A 15,609-nucleotide genomic window follows, 5' to 3' on the forward strand; every position below is an offset into this window, starting at 1 on the left:
TTTCTGTTGATGCCTAAAATTACTGTTTAGTTGTTTTTAACTCCCTAACCTAATTGTAAGCTGCTCAGGGGCGGACACGGTAATATTTTATATAGAATTGGGGAATACTAAAGCTGGAAGGAAATATGTATATCATTTAGTCCACTTCTCTTATTTTTCAAATAAGGTGAAAGGCTTAAGAAATGTGACCTGGGAATAAATAAACTTAACTTCATTAGTGTTTTCGTTAGCATTATTTTAGATAATATATTTAAAATATGGACATTCAGATGGTATAATAGGCTCACTCCCAGGCCCCAGAATGGTAATACTTTTCCTTTGAGATGGGGATTAGGAGGAGAATCAAGCTACTTGGAGAAAAAAAAAGAAAGTGTCATTTTTGGAAAATGAAGTTTTAATTTTAAATTCTGTTATAAAAGAGAGTCTTCGAATGTGCCCATTTCTGTTTTCTCAAAGTAGTTTCCAGGAAGTACATGGGATGGGAAGGAATAAAATGTGATATAATGACTCTTGCTTCTCATGCCAGTATTTTAGAATTTAGGTTACCATAAATTCAGCTTGCTACAAAGAATATTATTGCCTGGGCTGAGATTGGTGTCTAACCGGTGATTTCCTTTTTAATTAAGAAATTTGGTTTCACTTTTTATGTTCTTGCACAGACACTCAAAGTCCCCTGTGTAAAAGTAATTATTTTCAAGAATGTATTTTTTTTTTATTCTCTATGATCTTTCACAAAGTAATAGATCCCTTTGTTGACGAATGTTTAAATGACTGCAAAAGTGACGTGTAATACACAGAATCAAGAGACGTTTTCTGTAGTAGCCATTTTGGCTCACGTTTCTCAGAAGCCTAGCTTAAGCCTTTAGTTAAGATTTGCGCTGCCCTCCCACCGACGCATGGTGAGAAGTGCCTGCCGCTGCTACAGCCACATTTATTTCTGGTGATAATTCAGGGTTTCAGCCTAAAATATTGTATCCTCAGTATTATATCAAGTCAAAATTGTTGTCTGCCTCTCCTAAATTTTTATGATTTTAGGCTTAAATTTTGTAAATTAAGAGGTGAAGTGAGTTATTTTATGTTTATTTGCTTGTCTTTGCTCTGAAGCCGTTCAAATAGTCATTTTTACTCATCATATTGATTACTGAGAAGAGTGTTGAAATCTCCAACTATAGTTGCAACTTTTCCTTTTATGTTCTATCAGCTTCTGCCTCAAGTTTTCTGAAGTTCTGTTACTAGCTACCTAACATTTAGGATATTTATATCTTCTTGGTGAATTGACTCCTTTATCATTATGTAATGTCCCTTTTTATCCTGGTAGTATTTCTTGTTCTGAAATCGCCTTTGTCTGATACTAATATAGCCACTGCAGGTTTTTTTTTTTTTTGGAATTACAGGTTGCATAGTATGTCTTTTTCCATTCTTTTACTTTTAACTTATCTGTGTCTGTTTTTAAATTGGGTATCTTATAGACAGTATATAGTTGGGTCTTGATTTTTTATGTAACACAGTAAGCTCAGCCTCTTAATTTGGGTATTTAGACTAATTTACATTTATGTAATTATCAATGCCCTCACGCATCTGTCGGTTTCAGCAAACAGATACAGCGCTGAAAGTGCTCACTCATCTATGCCAAGAAATTGGGAAGACAGCTACTGTCATGGATTGAATTGTGTCCCCCCAAATTTCTGTCAATTTAGCTAGGCCTTTGAGTCACAGTATTGTGTGATTGTCCACCATTTTAGTGATATCCCTATGTGTTTTAAATCCTATCACTATGATGAAATGAGATGGATTAGTGGCATTATATTGATGAGATATACAAGATCAGATAGTGTCTTAGGTCAATCTCTTTGAGATATAAAAAGAGAAAAGCAAGTAAAGAGACAGCGGGACCTCATACCACTAAGAAAGCAGCACCGGCAGCAGAGCATGTCCTTTGGACCTGAGATTCCTGTGCTGAGGTGCTCCCAGACCAAGGGAAGACTGATGATAAGGACCCTCCTCCGGAGCCAACAGAGAGAGAAAGCCTTCCCCTGGAACCAGCACCCTGAATTCAGACTTCTAGCCTACTTGACTGTGAGAGAATAAACCACTCTTTGTTAAAGCCATCCGCTTGTGGTAATTCTGTTATAGCAGTACTAGATGACCAAGACAGCTACCCAGCCAATTGACTGGAAGAGATCCATATTTATACCTATTCCAAAGAAAGATAATCCAACCGAATGCAGAAATTATCAAACAATACCATTATAAAATTTTGCTGAAGATCATTTAAAAGCAATTGCAGCAGTACATCGATAGGGAACTGCCACAAATTCAAGCCGGATTCAGAAGAGGACCTGGAACCAGGAATATCATTGCTAATCTCAGATGGATCGTGGCTGAAAGCAGAGAACACCAGAAAGATGTTTACCTGTGTTTTATTGACTACATAAAGGCATTTGACTGTGTGGATCATAAATTATGGATAGCATTGCAAAGAACGGGAACCCAGAACAGTTAATTGTGCTCATGAGGAATCTGTACATAGATCAAGAGGTAGTCATTTGAACAGAACAAGAGAATACTGCATGGTTTAAAAGGAAAGGTGTGCATTAGGGTTGTATCCTTTCACCATACTTATTCAGTCTGTATGCTGAGCAAATAATCCAAGAAGTTGGACTAAATTAAGTCCTGCCTCATTAACATAACTGCCTCTAATCATGCCTCGTTAGCATCATAGAGATAGGATTTACAACACATAGGAAAATCACATCAGATGACAAAATGGCAGACAAGCACGTAATACTGGGAACCATGGCCCAGCCAAGTTGAAACATATTTTTGAGGGACACAATTCAATCCATAACAATTTTACTTTTTCAATCCATACATTTTATTTTTACTTTGTTATGAATTCAACAATACATTATGATTGTTTTTGCTTTAAACAATCAGTTATCTTTTAAAGATATTTAAAAATCAGAAAAAGTATTTTTTCTCACATAAATGCTATTTCCAACATTATTCCTTTGTTTAGATCCAAATTTCCATCGCTCTAAAAAATCTTTAACACTTCTAGTTCAGATCTTCTAGCGATGAATTCTTTTAGCTTTTCTTGGTCTTAGAAAGTTTTTATTTTGCCTCACTTTTGAAAGACCTCTTTAGTAGTTACAGAATTCTGTAAGTTGGGTTAGACTCGATAGCACCTAACAACAACAACGTAGAATTCCAGGTTGATATTTTTCTTTCAACATTTTTAAGATGCCATCCCATTGTCTTCTGGCCTGCCTGATTTCTGATAAGAAGTCTGCTATTAATCTTCGTTTTTCTTCTGGCTGCTTTTAAGATTTTACCACTGGTTTTCAACAGTTGAATTGTGGTGTGCCTTGATGTGGTTTTCTTTATGTTTCTTCTGCTTGGGGTTCATTAAGCTTAGATCTGTGGGTATATAGTTTTCATCACATTTGGAAAAAAGCTTAGCCATTATTTCTTTAAATATTTTTTTCTGTCCTCCCTTCTGTTTTTCTCTGAGACATGAATTATATGTTAGGCTATTTGATATTGTCCCGTAACTCACTAAGGCTAGTGTTCTTTTTTCCCCCCTACTCTTTTTTTCTAAGTGTGTTTCAATTCTGAATGGTTTTTCTATTGTCATGTCTTCAAATTCACCTATCTTTTTTTCTTTCTTCAAGGTCTAATCTGCTGTTAATATCATACAATTTATTTTTAATTTCAGATACTAAATTTTCCTTTCTAGCAGTTCCATTTTGGTCTTCTCTATTTCTTCCATTTCTGTCTTCCTTCTGTTCATATTTTCTTTTACGCCCTTAAGTATATTGGCAATATTTATAATAGCTGTTTTAAGGTTCTTGTCCCCTAATTCTGTCATCTCTTTTATTTCTGGGTCTGTTTCTATTGATTGATTTTTCTCTTGGTTATTTGTCATATTTACCTCTTTCTTTGCATGCCTGGTAACTTTTATTGGATGCGGACATTACACATTTTATGTTGTTGGTGCTGGATTTTTGTTGTGATGCTCAGTTAAGTAACTTGACAATCGTTTTGATCCCTTTGAGGCTTGTTTCTAAGCTTTCTTAAGGCCGGCCCAGGACCTTTATTCCGGACTAATTTAGCCACACTACTAAGGTATGTCCTTTCTGAAGGCTCTACCCAGTGCCCCTTGTGTTAGATAGTCTTTCCACTGGAGCCTTGTCTGAGCCCTGGAAATTGTTTGGTCTGCTGCTTTCCAATGATTTTTTTCCCCGACCCCAAGTTTTTTTCCCTCACATGTACAGATCAATACTCAGTCAAAGACTCAAGGGACCCCTTTGCAGATCTCTGAAGCTCTCTTTCTGTGCAGCTTCATCATTTCTGGTACACTGTACTGCAAATTATAGATACCTCAGTTTCCATGGAACTCTGATCTCTGTCTCACGAGCTCAGCAAGACCCTTAGGCTCTGTTTCACTCCCCACTCCCTGCACTGCAGCTTGAAAACTATCTGTAGACGGTAAACTGGGGTCATTTGTTTACCTTCTCTCAGAGACTGTAGTCTTTGTCCAAGCCTGTTGTCCAAGCCTGAAAGCTGTTACTTCATATATTTTTCCCAATTCTCTGATAGCTTATGGTGGGAAGGCAATTTCCATAGTAGTTAATCCTTCATGGGCGGGCAGAACCAGAAGTATTCTAAATATTAATTTTTAATATTTAGATGCTTTTTAGGTGTTTCCTAAGCAATTCTTTATTGAATGCCTAAGTGCGTCTCATTTTGCTCATTTATGCTTGGATTTTTTTTAATTGTAGTCTCTATCCATAAATATAGTCACTAGTCTAATCTTTGCTTAAATTGTTTCCCCTGGTTGAACGGTGTTAATGGAGAGTCATAGTTACAGACTTTCGCTTACACGAAATACGTGCCCTAGTAAGAATCCCTTTTGTTGTCTATACTGCTTTTAAGATAATATTGAATGAGGGGGCAGAGGTAAAATGTGAAGGAATTTCTCATAGAGATTTTGATGGAAAAGTATGAGCATAAAATATGAGACCATGTTTTGGTAACAATAACCTTTGTTTACACTTTGCTTTTTAAACTTAATGTATCTTGGAGAGCCTTATTTTAATTTTATTTTGGGATACTTTTAGATTTACAGAACAATCGCAAGAATAAAAATCGTACAAAGAACACTCATACTCTTTCCCTAGATTCAGCTATTGTTAACATTTTATCCCATTTGCTTTATTGTTTGTGCTATTCTGTCTATCCGCCTATTTATCTAATTGAATTTCTGAATCATTTGAGGGTAAATTACATCCGTCATGGCCCATTATCCCTAAATATTTTATTGTATATTTCATAAGAATAGATATTTTCCTACATAACCTCAGTTTAGTTATCAACTAACTCTTCTTTTTAGAGATGTGTAGTATAGATATGCCACAATTTATAAAAACTAGGATGGGATTTTGTATTTTGTGATAAAAGGCTTAAAAAGCAGCTAGATACTGAAGAACAAAACTGGAAACAATCTAAATGTCTGTCAGCAGGAAAATGAATAAAATGTGGTATGTTCATGCAATGGCACATTAAACAACTGTGAAAATGAATGAACTACAGCTATCCATAAACATGAATGAATGTGGAACACTTCCTACCCAGTAACCCAGTGCCGTTGAGTTAACACTTCCTATTATGTGTTAAAAGCACGATTCAGAACACTATATAGAGTATGATACCGTTTTCATAAAGCTCAAAAAAGAAGTTAAACTAAATACATTTAGATATATTTATGTGTATGGTAAACTATTTTTACAAAGGCAAGTTAGCGATGGGCAAAGTTCAGGCTTCTGGTTACGTGTGTAGGGGAGGCAGAGGGATGTGATAGGGCAGGAGTCCTCAGGTAGATGCCGTGTTATCGGTGATGTACCTGTTCTTAAGTTGGGTAGTAGATTCATATGTGTTCATTTTATTATCATGCCTCATAGCTTGCAAATATGTTACGTACATTCTTTTGTGTTTTTCATATTTCTAAAGGCAGCTAGAGGATATTGTCTAAATAGAATTTCTAAAGCAGAGGAGTAAAAGGCAATTTGTATATGTCTTAAATCTCCAGCTAAAAGTGTGAACTGTTTTGAGAGTAGACCATGTTTAATACTTCTGTTTTATTGTCCATAAGACATAATGTACTTCTGTAAAATGGTAAGGACTCAGTGTTTATTGATTAAATGATTTGAAATAACTATAGAACAGAATTGGTTTAAACACTTTATTCTCAGGAGATTTCTAATTCATCTGCTGGCAGTTCCTCCTCTCCCAAGTAGGTAACTTCCAGATTGCTTCCGGTGTATTTATTATATAACATATCAGGAGGCCATTAAATAATGATGCTTGGTTTAAAAAAAAAAAGTTTTAAGCATTCTATTAATATTTTACCAGTAAATGTGTGAGGGATATGACTTCTGCTTATATACAAGGACATTTAAAAATAAGAGTTATGGGTGTGTCAGTATCACTCATATAAAAATCAGTATCACTCATGAGACAAATCACCTTATCAGTTAATTTGTACTGTTCACCAGTGTAATGAAACTAATGGTACATTATTCAGGTCAGAAAATGTTTATCTGTGAGGCTACATTATGATATTTCTTATAGTAGAATCCCACCTCATATCTGCTAAGTGAAACCATTAGTACCTTTTAATTTCATGTGGATTATCTGTGATTTAGTTTGATCCTGGGCCAGCTTCTTACTAGTACCCAGCATGCCTTCCTCACGTTACTTCCCAGGAGAAGAGAATAGGAACTAGGTTTTATACTCGCTTAAGCAAAATTAAATCATAACAAAGGTAAATCTGCTGCAGAAATAATCATGCAACCTTCCAAAATCAAATAGAAATTATCTTGGGATTATCTAGTCTTCTAGATACCATCTTTTAATCTCCTTTAGTACAGATGTGCGAAATTTGAACATAGCTATGTAACAATCAGCAGAGTAATTGGAGAACAGATAATCTTAAGAAGGAGGACTCCAATAGGTGTTTCCCAGTTTGTATCCTAGGGCCAAAACAAGTTACTGTCACCTGTTCAGTTGACAAGTCCTCATTGGTCATCGGCTCATAATTTTGTAGTTGCTCAGAAGCTTTGTATTTGTCCCTGCAAGTCGACAATATGTTTCTTAAAAGGTCCCATCCCCAGGACCAGGACTACATTCCACACAATGTAATGTGCTCACCACAAACCTCCAGAAGATTAGACTTTGAACATAAAGTATTTTTTGTTACCACATGATAGATTTACAAGAATTAAGACAATTCTGGCAGACTCAAAAATGCGAGGTGTTTGTGAATTCGGAAAAATGTGAAATACATTACAGTGCTTTGTCATTACCTCTGATAGTTTTACTCTTTACTAATTTTCCTTTGTAATAGAAAGTCTTGTTAGAAGTTTAGATTAACAGGTGCATGTAGCATTAGCTTTTTCTCAGCTGAATCTTTGCTTCAGAACAACAATAAGTAAGGGTGAGGCACTGCCCTTTTTTTTTTTAATAGCTAAGCAGGAAGTTCACCTCTGACAGGGTATTGTAATCAGGTTTATCACAGGAGCCTGCTGTTGTGTAACAGAAACTCTAGCTTGTCCTTACCTGCCTTAAACCATTGCTTCATGAAGGAAAATAAACTCGCTGGAACATTTGTGAAATTCAGTAAAAAGCTTTCCCAAGCACTCGGTTTTTAATGCATGCTAGAACAGTTTGTTATAGCTTTGTGATCTTTTTGAAAACATATTAAACTTGTGATTTCTTACTATTGTAAGCAGTGGGTGGGTAATTAAATGAATCTGGATCACTCCAAAAGTCCTGTAATTTGTATTTACTATACCTTCTAGACACATCTTTAGTCAAGTGTAGTAACAGTTCACACTCGGTTCCCCCAATACCCTCCCTCCAACCTTTTTCAGGAAAAAGGGTGAAGGTTTGGGATGTCTTCAAATGACTGTTTATGTAATTGACAGGCAGCTTTTCTTCATTGTGTGCTTTGCCTTTGCTCACAAAAGTGCATTCAGTGTTCTATAGTATGTTGAAACTTTTAAATGGAAACGGCTTTTCATGAACAAAGGAAGCATTTTCTTCCCTCCTTCCATGTCTTAGCTTTCTCCACTAAGTCTTGGCTTCTTCAGCAGCTCTCCCTCCACCAGAAATGACAAAAGGTGCAATTGTTTTCGGAGATGGCGATGAAGATAATGCCAGTGGAGTATTTGGTGTGTGGGCTGCTGGGGACTGTTTTTCTTCTCTGTTTGGTTTTGTTTTGTTTTTGTTATCCCAGAAAGTTGAGCACACTTTAAAAACAAACCAAAAAAAAAAAAAAGCTTGAAAAAAACTTTCTCATACCTGTATCTTGGGCGAGCTATTTCTTTTCTTTAGGTTGTTCTGTTAGTATTTAAATGGGGCCCTCTGTCCCTTTAACAACAAATCTGAGAAAACTCACTTAAAACACAGGGAATGGAATACAGACTACAGAGAGTATTGATGTGATTTGTTTTCTTTTTCATGAGGGCTTGAGTCTTGCCTTTGCCCAGACTTAAGAGCAAGGCTTGGGAGGAGACAGGTGGCAAAATTAAGTTTTAGTATTTCCAATCATTTTTTTTTTCTGAGTTGAGATTCCCAACCCCATGCAGATAGCCTCTTCATTTTCCTTATTTATACATGTAATTTGAATATTACCTCCATCTGCCTCTCTTTCTGTCTCTCTCTCTACGGCCTCTCCCCCGTCCCTCCTCTCTCAAGGCAAGTTTCTGGAGCACAAGGCTGATTTGAAGCACCATTACTTCTAGCAAAAAATCTTTCAGATTATCTGGTAGAATAAACTGAAAATCTAATCTCTTCCAGGGACACCATCTCTACCCAAAGTCCTAGGTAAATCACTGGATGAACCAAAGTATTGGGCCTGGACATGCTTATCTCTATTACAGATACTATTTATCTGCTAATGACTTACAGACAGTAGGGCTACTTCTGTCTTTTCAGCCTTGATTTTCCTTATTTTTATGTATTTTAAACTCATAGACAAATTCTAAACAAATAACATGAAATAATGCATATTATTCTACCACAGTCTTTGGCACTGTTTCTAAATCTTCTCAAGAATTAGTCATTTCATCATCCCTCACTGGACTCAGCAAGGAGGGATAAAGAGGAAACCAGAAACTCATTCCGAAGTACCTCCCCAGTATTTGAATGTTGATGGGCAACATTCTGATCTTCTCTCTGAATGAGTAAAAAGAAAAGATGTAATGCTGGTTCAGCCAAACCCACTGAAGGGCACTTTGCCATGATGATTCATTTTGCCTTGGAGCAATCTTACGTCCCTTGTGAAACTGGGTCTTTTGTTGGAAGGTAGAAAAAGACTTCTCCAGAGTTGTCAGTCAGTTCTTAAGCACCTCTGAAGGAAGGTCTTACTGGATCAAGTTTTATTACACTCTGAGTCTTCAAACTTTAGTCTAGATTCAGGGGCGGGTAACCCAATAAGTAGGGTAAGCACAGGCTTACTTGTGCTTACTTTCTAATCTGTACTGAACAATTTCACATGGGTGAAAAAATGTGAAATTGTTCACTACAGATTAGAAAGTAAGCACGAGTAAGCCCGTGCATACCTTGCTGACTGGGTGATTTGTCCCTGTTAAAAAAAAAGAAAAAAAAAATCTTTTTTTTTAAATTTTTTTTAGGGACTGTAAATTTGAAAGGAGACTTTGATTCTGTAGGAGGGTGCTGTAGGGTGGGGAGAGAGACAGATGCCAGCCATACCTAGAAGCACAATCTTTGATGTGGTGAAAAAATGATAAATTGTTCACTACAGATGATCGATCTGGTAAGCACTGTGCTTACCTTGCCGATTGAAGAATCCGCCCCGTCTAGATTTGTTCACCACCTTACTCTGTAGGCCACAAGTAGCCCTTGGGATTGTTTGTGCAATCTTTGTTATAATAATAACCTGATAGGTTTCAGATCTACCTGAGGGAAATTAAGGTTGGCATAATGATAGCAGGTGTTCTCAGCTTCCCTCACTCCAACTCCTACCTCCCAGAATTACCACCGCAGGACAGCAGGAAGAGAAGCTAGCTGTTGGGTGTTTTGTATTGTTTTGTTTTCCCCTCCTCTCACAACACCTTAGCCATCACTGGAATTGATATGTGTACCTCTCTTTTCTAGTTAGTGGGTTAAAACCAGATGAAAGTCTCCTTTAGACTACAAGAAAAATGAGAATAGGATAGGAAGCCACAGCAATTTAATTGATCTCTAGAGGTTCTCAGGCTTTTAATATGATTAAGGATATCTTAAGGACTTTGTTAAAATTTAGATTAGATTCTTAGATCCAGCTTCAGAGATTGGTTCCATAACTTTGCTGCGGAATCTAGGAAATAGGCATTTTCAATAAGCATCGTGCACGTGATTCTGATACAGGTGGTGCTTCGAGCAGTACAGACTAACCTTGTCTCTCTGCCTCACTCTTTCTTTTGCTATTGCCCCGTGTTCCACAAAAGATTTGAGGTAGAATTAGACTCATTAGCAGGTGACCAGGGAGTCAATATAAAGTGAAATACCTTACTAGACATGCAAAGTTTTAAACAGGGTTCAGGTAGACCTCATTCTGCTTAATATGTCAGAGATTCTATACACCTAATGAAAATATGGTACAAATAGCCTAGCAGCTTCTATGAGATCCTTCCCTTCTAATGTCAAGACTATTCTAATGCAGTCATTGAATGTTTACTGTAATTTTTATATGGTAGTTATCTATGTTTTAGAATCTTTTCAAAATAAAGGCTTAATCTCCTCTCTGGGCCAAGGACAATGGGGCAGAGACCAGAAAAAAAAAAAGTTTCACTGTCCTTTTATTCTCTAAAACATTGCTAAGTAACAGTGCTCCCAGCCAAAGGTTAAATACTGTGCTGAGCTAACATAGGCTCCCTATGCTTTATAATTGTGTGGGAGTCCCTGGGTGGTGCAGATCATTAAGCACTGGACTACTAACCAAAAGGTTGGCAGTTCGAACCCATTTAGAGACACCTTAGAAACCAGATCAAGAAACGGCACATTACTGTCACCCTAGAAGCCCCGTCATCATGCTTATTTCCAGTCACAGTCTACCCCCTCTCTCCTGAGTACTCACTGCCCTGACTTCTGACAGGATAGAAGTTTTGTACTAAGTCGATGAGTTTTGTACTTTTTGTAAATGGAATCATACTCTTTTGCGCCTGGCTTCTTTCTTTTAACATTATGTTTTGAAGTTTCTTCCATATGGTTGCATGTAGATCATTCTCATTGCTGTATAGTGTTCTATTGTGAGAATATATCACGTTATTTGTCAGTTCTACCATTGATGGGAACATTGGGGACTTCTATGAGTAGCGTTGTTGTGAACATCCTGGTACGTATCTCTCGGTAGATGTGCGGATGTGATTCTGTTGTGTATGTAGGAGGAGAATTGCTTTGTCATACAATGTATACATGCTCTACTTTAGTAGATGCTGCCAGCTTTCCGAAATGGTTATGTTCAGGCCCGATTTTAACAGGGCCCTGCCATATCAGAAATGTTGGTTTTTCCGAACCCCTGTAACACTTTCTTATTTCTCACTTGTGGTGCTCGACAGCTTTCTGTTTTGTAGTATAGTTATTTATACATACCTTATCTCCCCTTTAAGGAGCCCTGGTGTGCAGTGGTTAAACATTCGGCTGCTAACTGAAAGGTTGGCAGCTGGAACCCACCAGCGGCTCCACAGGAGAAAAGACCTGGCGATCTTTTCCTGTAAAGATTACAGCCTAGAAAACCCTACATGGTTCTAACCTGTCAACACCACACAACAGCTATCTCCCCTTCTAGATTATAAACTTCTTAAAAGGATTGTCTTATTCATCTTTGTATTCCCCCAAAGCACCCAGTTGTGTCTTATACAAAATAGGGTATAAATTTAATAATTTTATGTGAACAGATGAGTAAAAGGAAAAATTTTGTATAGTATTAACATCAAGAACGTTCACAAGTTGCAGAAATGTGAATAGCATATGCAAAAACTCTACAGGGGCAACCTTAAAGTGCTGAACAGAATTTATTACTATTGGCTCATAGATTTTCCTGAATTCTGTAGGAGAATCTTATATACTATTATGTGGAAGAGATTTTAGTATGAAGTTGAATTGTGAATTTTTAACTACTGGATTTAAACCCTGGTGTTATTGCCTACATAGAAGCATGTAAATATTATGTAACGATTATCCAAATTTGTTAGCTGTGAATTTCAAGATCAAAGAGGGCTGAAGGGTGAAGAAGGGTGAGAGGGAAGTTGTGTGTTAGAGCAGTGCAGTTAGGACAATGTTGTAACTTCTAGATCCTGTCCCCTCAGGTTCTTCTACTGTGACTCTCAAGAAGTGTTGAGTTCTGGTGGCTTTTTTATTTAGGAGTGCTTACTGTTTGCAGCCCTCGTGGTTAAGAGCTTGGCTGCTAATCAAAAGGTCGGCAGATCAAATCCACCAGCCACTCCTTGGAAACCCCTGGGGCAGTTCTACTGTGTCTTACAGGGTCACTATGAGTCAGAATCGGTTGGACGATAGCGGGTTTGGTTTTTTGGTTTATTACTGTTTAAAATTGTTCAAATGGGATGTTAAGGATTTACGTGTGTTTTTCCCCCTTTATACTTTTCATTCAGATTTTATTCATGAATCCAGAAAAATATTTTAAAAAATAGTTTATGTTTCAAGTCTTGCTACCTTGACTCTCTTTTATTTCAGTCTTGGCCTGACTATGAGGATATCTATAAAAAAACTATTGAAGTTGCCACATTTTTAGATTTGCCTCGTTTTCCAGACATAACTGAGGACTGCTATCTACATCCAAACATCTTGTGTATGAAATACTTAATGGAAGTCAATCTACCTGGTAGGTGTGTAGTGTACATGATGAGGAAAGCCTTTACCTACTAGAATTATAATAGGAATATAGAATGTTTTCAGATCACAGAATATGGGAGCCACCTGGAAGGAACCATAGTAACTTAAAGCTTAATTTCAGATACCTTTCTTAAAATAATTCAGACCACTTATCTAAAAGGGAACACCGTTCAGAGATAAATTAAAGAGGCCTGTTTTAGTGGATGGGAAACCCTGGTGGCATAGTGGTTAAGTGCTACGGCTGCTAACCAAAGGGTTGGCGGTTTGAATCCGCCAGGCACTCCTCAGAAACTCTATGGGGGCAGTTCTACTCTGTCCTGTAGGGTTGCTATGAGTCGGAATCGACTCGATGGCACTGGGTTTGATTTGGTTTTTTGGTTTTAGTGGATGTGAAAGTGTGAGGGCTTTATATTTCAGATAATGTATTCGGTGTTTACAGTAAGTTTACTGTTGTTGTTATTAGCTGCCATCAAGTTGGCTCCCAACTCATGTGCAATAGAATGCCAAATAAAATAGCTAAACATCTCAATACATGTTAATAAAGACCTAGCCAACAACAACAACAAAAAAAGCATCACTTTTTCTTCATTTGTTTGAAGCATGATTATTACATAGTAAATTCTAATGAAAAATATCCCATAACCTGAGCTATGGTAATGTGTTTTGTGTTTTTGGTAACATAGGCTATTTCCAATCCCTAAAACAAATGGAGATCAAGGTTTAGTAGGATCGCAGTGAACTCTTTAAGGCAGTGAAACACAGAATTTGAGAAGAGCCTCACTATGCTTAGATCTGCTGATGTAATTCATTCATTCCTGAATTTCTTGCTAAACTAGAAATGTGAGAAACTCAGGACTTCTGTTCTTAACAGAAAATATCAACACAGTGTATCAGTACTGTTGCTTAAGTCATACAAAAAATGTGGTTGAATGTATTTTTAAATAGAAGAGGAAAATACTTACATGAATAAAAGCAATATATGAAATTGTATATACACTATAGTTTTAGCTATAAAAACAAATATAAATATGTAGTAACCCTGGTTGCACAGTGGTTAAAGCTCCGGACTGCTAACCAAAAGGTCGGCGGTTCAAAACCACCAGTGGCTCCGAGGGAGAAAGATGTGGCAATCTGCTCCCATAGAGATTTATGACCTTGGAAACCCTATGGTGTCGCTCTAAGTCAGAATCGACTCGATGGCAGTGAGTTTTGGGTTAACACATAAATATATACATATAAATACTGAGTGTACAATTTTTAATATTTTTAAAAACAGGAACAAAAATAATTTAAAGTCTTCAAATGTATCATCTATTAGCTAAAGAATTTATGTCTCATTGAGATTTCAGAAGTCACCAGTTGTTTGATTCAGATTCCAGAATTTTTGTTTTGGATTTTCTTATTTTCATGTACTCCTTTGATGACTCGTAAAATATTGAGAGGTCCTGTGTTCTGTCATATATTTCAAAATCTTGAACTTAAAAAGAGAATAGTAGCTTATGAAGGATACCAGGGATTTCAAAAAAAAGAAAATAACTAAAGCAAGCTTCTACCTCAAGTGATTGCTCTTGGACAGAGTGGGTGGCAGGATTTTCTGACCAGTGTGTGTAGTTTAACAGTTTTTCTTGTCTAACTCTTCCTGGGAGTAACAAGTAGGATTAAATCCACTATAATGTGAAGAGAGACATTATTGTCACTTGATATTTATTAAGTGAACTTCTTGAAAACTAGTTGCTCAGTAAATATTCATTGAATGAATGAGTAAAAGCTAAGTGAAAATTTTAGTTATTATAATCTTGTAGATATATAAAAATACTTCAATGCCATGTTTTGAATTATCATTGTTTTGTATGTTCCATCTGAGAAAAAGCTTTTTTTATCAGTGAAAATTTTGTACTTAAAAATTTTTACTCAAAGAACAAAATTAGTTTTGTATTTTGTTTATTCTTCATTGCCAACATGTGTTAGCACCAATTATGTGCAGGTAGCCAAGGATAGGAAGACAAATAAAATAAGACTTAGTCTCTGCCTTCAAGCTTAAGAGGAAGACAGAGAAGATAAAGAAGTAAACACTTAACTGTACACAGCAGTGGGGTAAATCCTAGGATAGCTGCTTTAGCTTTCAGAAGAGAACAGATCAAAGAAGACTTCTGCTATCGGATAAATATTCTTAGAAGAAGAGATTGGTGTAACTGAGTTCTATAAGATCAGTGAGAAATCAGCCCAGCAAAGCCTAAGAACAGGAATAGAAAGAGAAATTGGCTTTCCTGGGAAAAGGGTGAAGGAAAACATGCAAAGGCAGAGAGGCAAGCGAGAACGTGGCTTGTTGGGGAAACTATAGCAGCTGTTTGGGTTGGAAGCTAAAGGCTGGACAGGTTAATAAGAGCAGGGGAATGAGATGATTGGATCAGAGCATGGTAAGACAGGAGGAAAGGAGACCTGTTGTGATGATGCACTAAATAGCAGTAGTGGAGACAGTGAGAAGTGGATTGATTGGAGATCAGCCAGCATAAAAGCTAACATTTATTAAGTGCTCACTATATGCTACGAGTCGAAATCAACTCGACGGCAACGCGTATATGCCAGGAAGTGGTTAAGAGCTCAGGCTGCTAACCAAAAGGTCGGCAGTTCAAATCCACCAGCCACTCCTTGGAAACCTTATGGGACAGTTCTGCCTTGTCCTGTATGGTT

General features: G+C 37.0%; 1 protein-coding gene across 5 annotated transcripts in view; it reads left to right on the forward strand.

Annotated features, from left to right (window-relative positions):
- The window catches only part of TAF1B (TATA-box binding protein associated factor, RNA polymerase I subunit B), a 77,244-nt gene that overhangs the window by 36,772 nt on the left and 24,863 nt on the right, over positions 1–15,609 (forward strand). For all 5 annotated transcript variants that reach the window (XM_023550421.2, XM_010591908.3, XM_003411881.4 and 2 more), the window contains one exon: positions 12,760–12,907. In XM_023550421.2, the coding sequence (XP_023406189.1) occupies positions 12,760–12,907 (148 nt within the window). The remainder of the gene's footprint in view (positions 1–12,759; positions 12,908–15,609) is intronic.

The sequence above is a fragment of the Loxodonta africana genome, chromosome 12 (genome assembly GCF_030014295.1).
Source record: "Loxodonta africana isolate mLoxAfr1 chromosome 12, mLoxAfr1.hap2, whole genome shotgun sequence".
In the NCBI taxonomy this organism is placed as follows: Eukaryota; Metazoa; Chordata; class Mammalia; order Proboscidea; family Elephantidae; genus Loxodonta; species Loxodonta africana.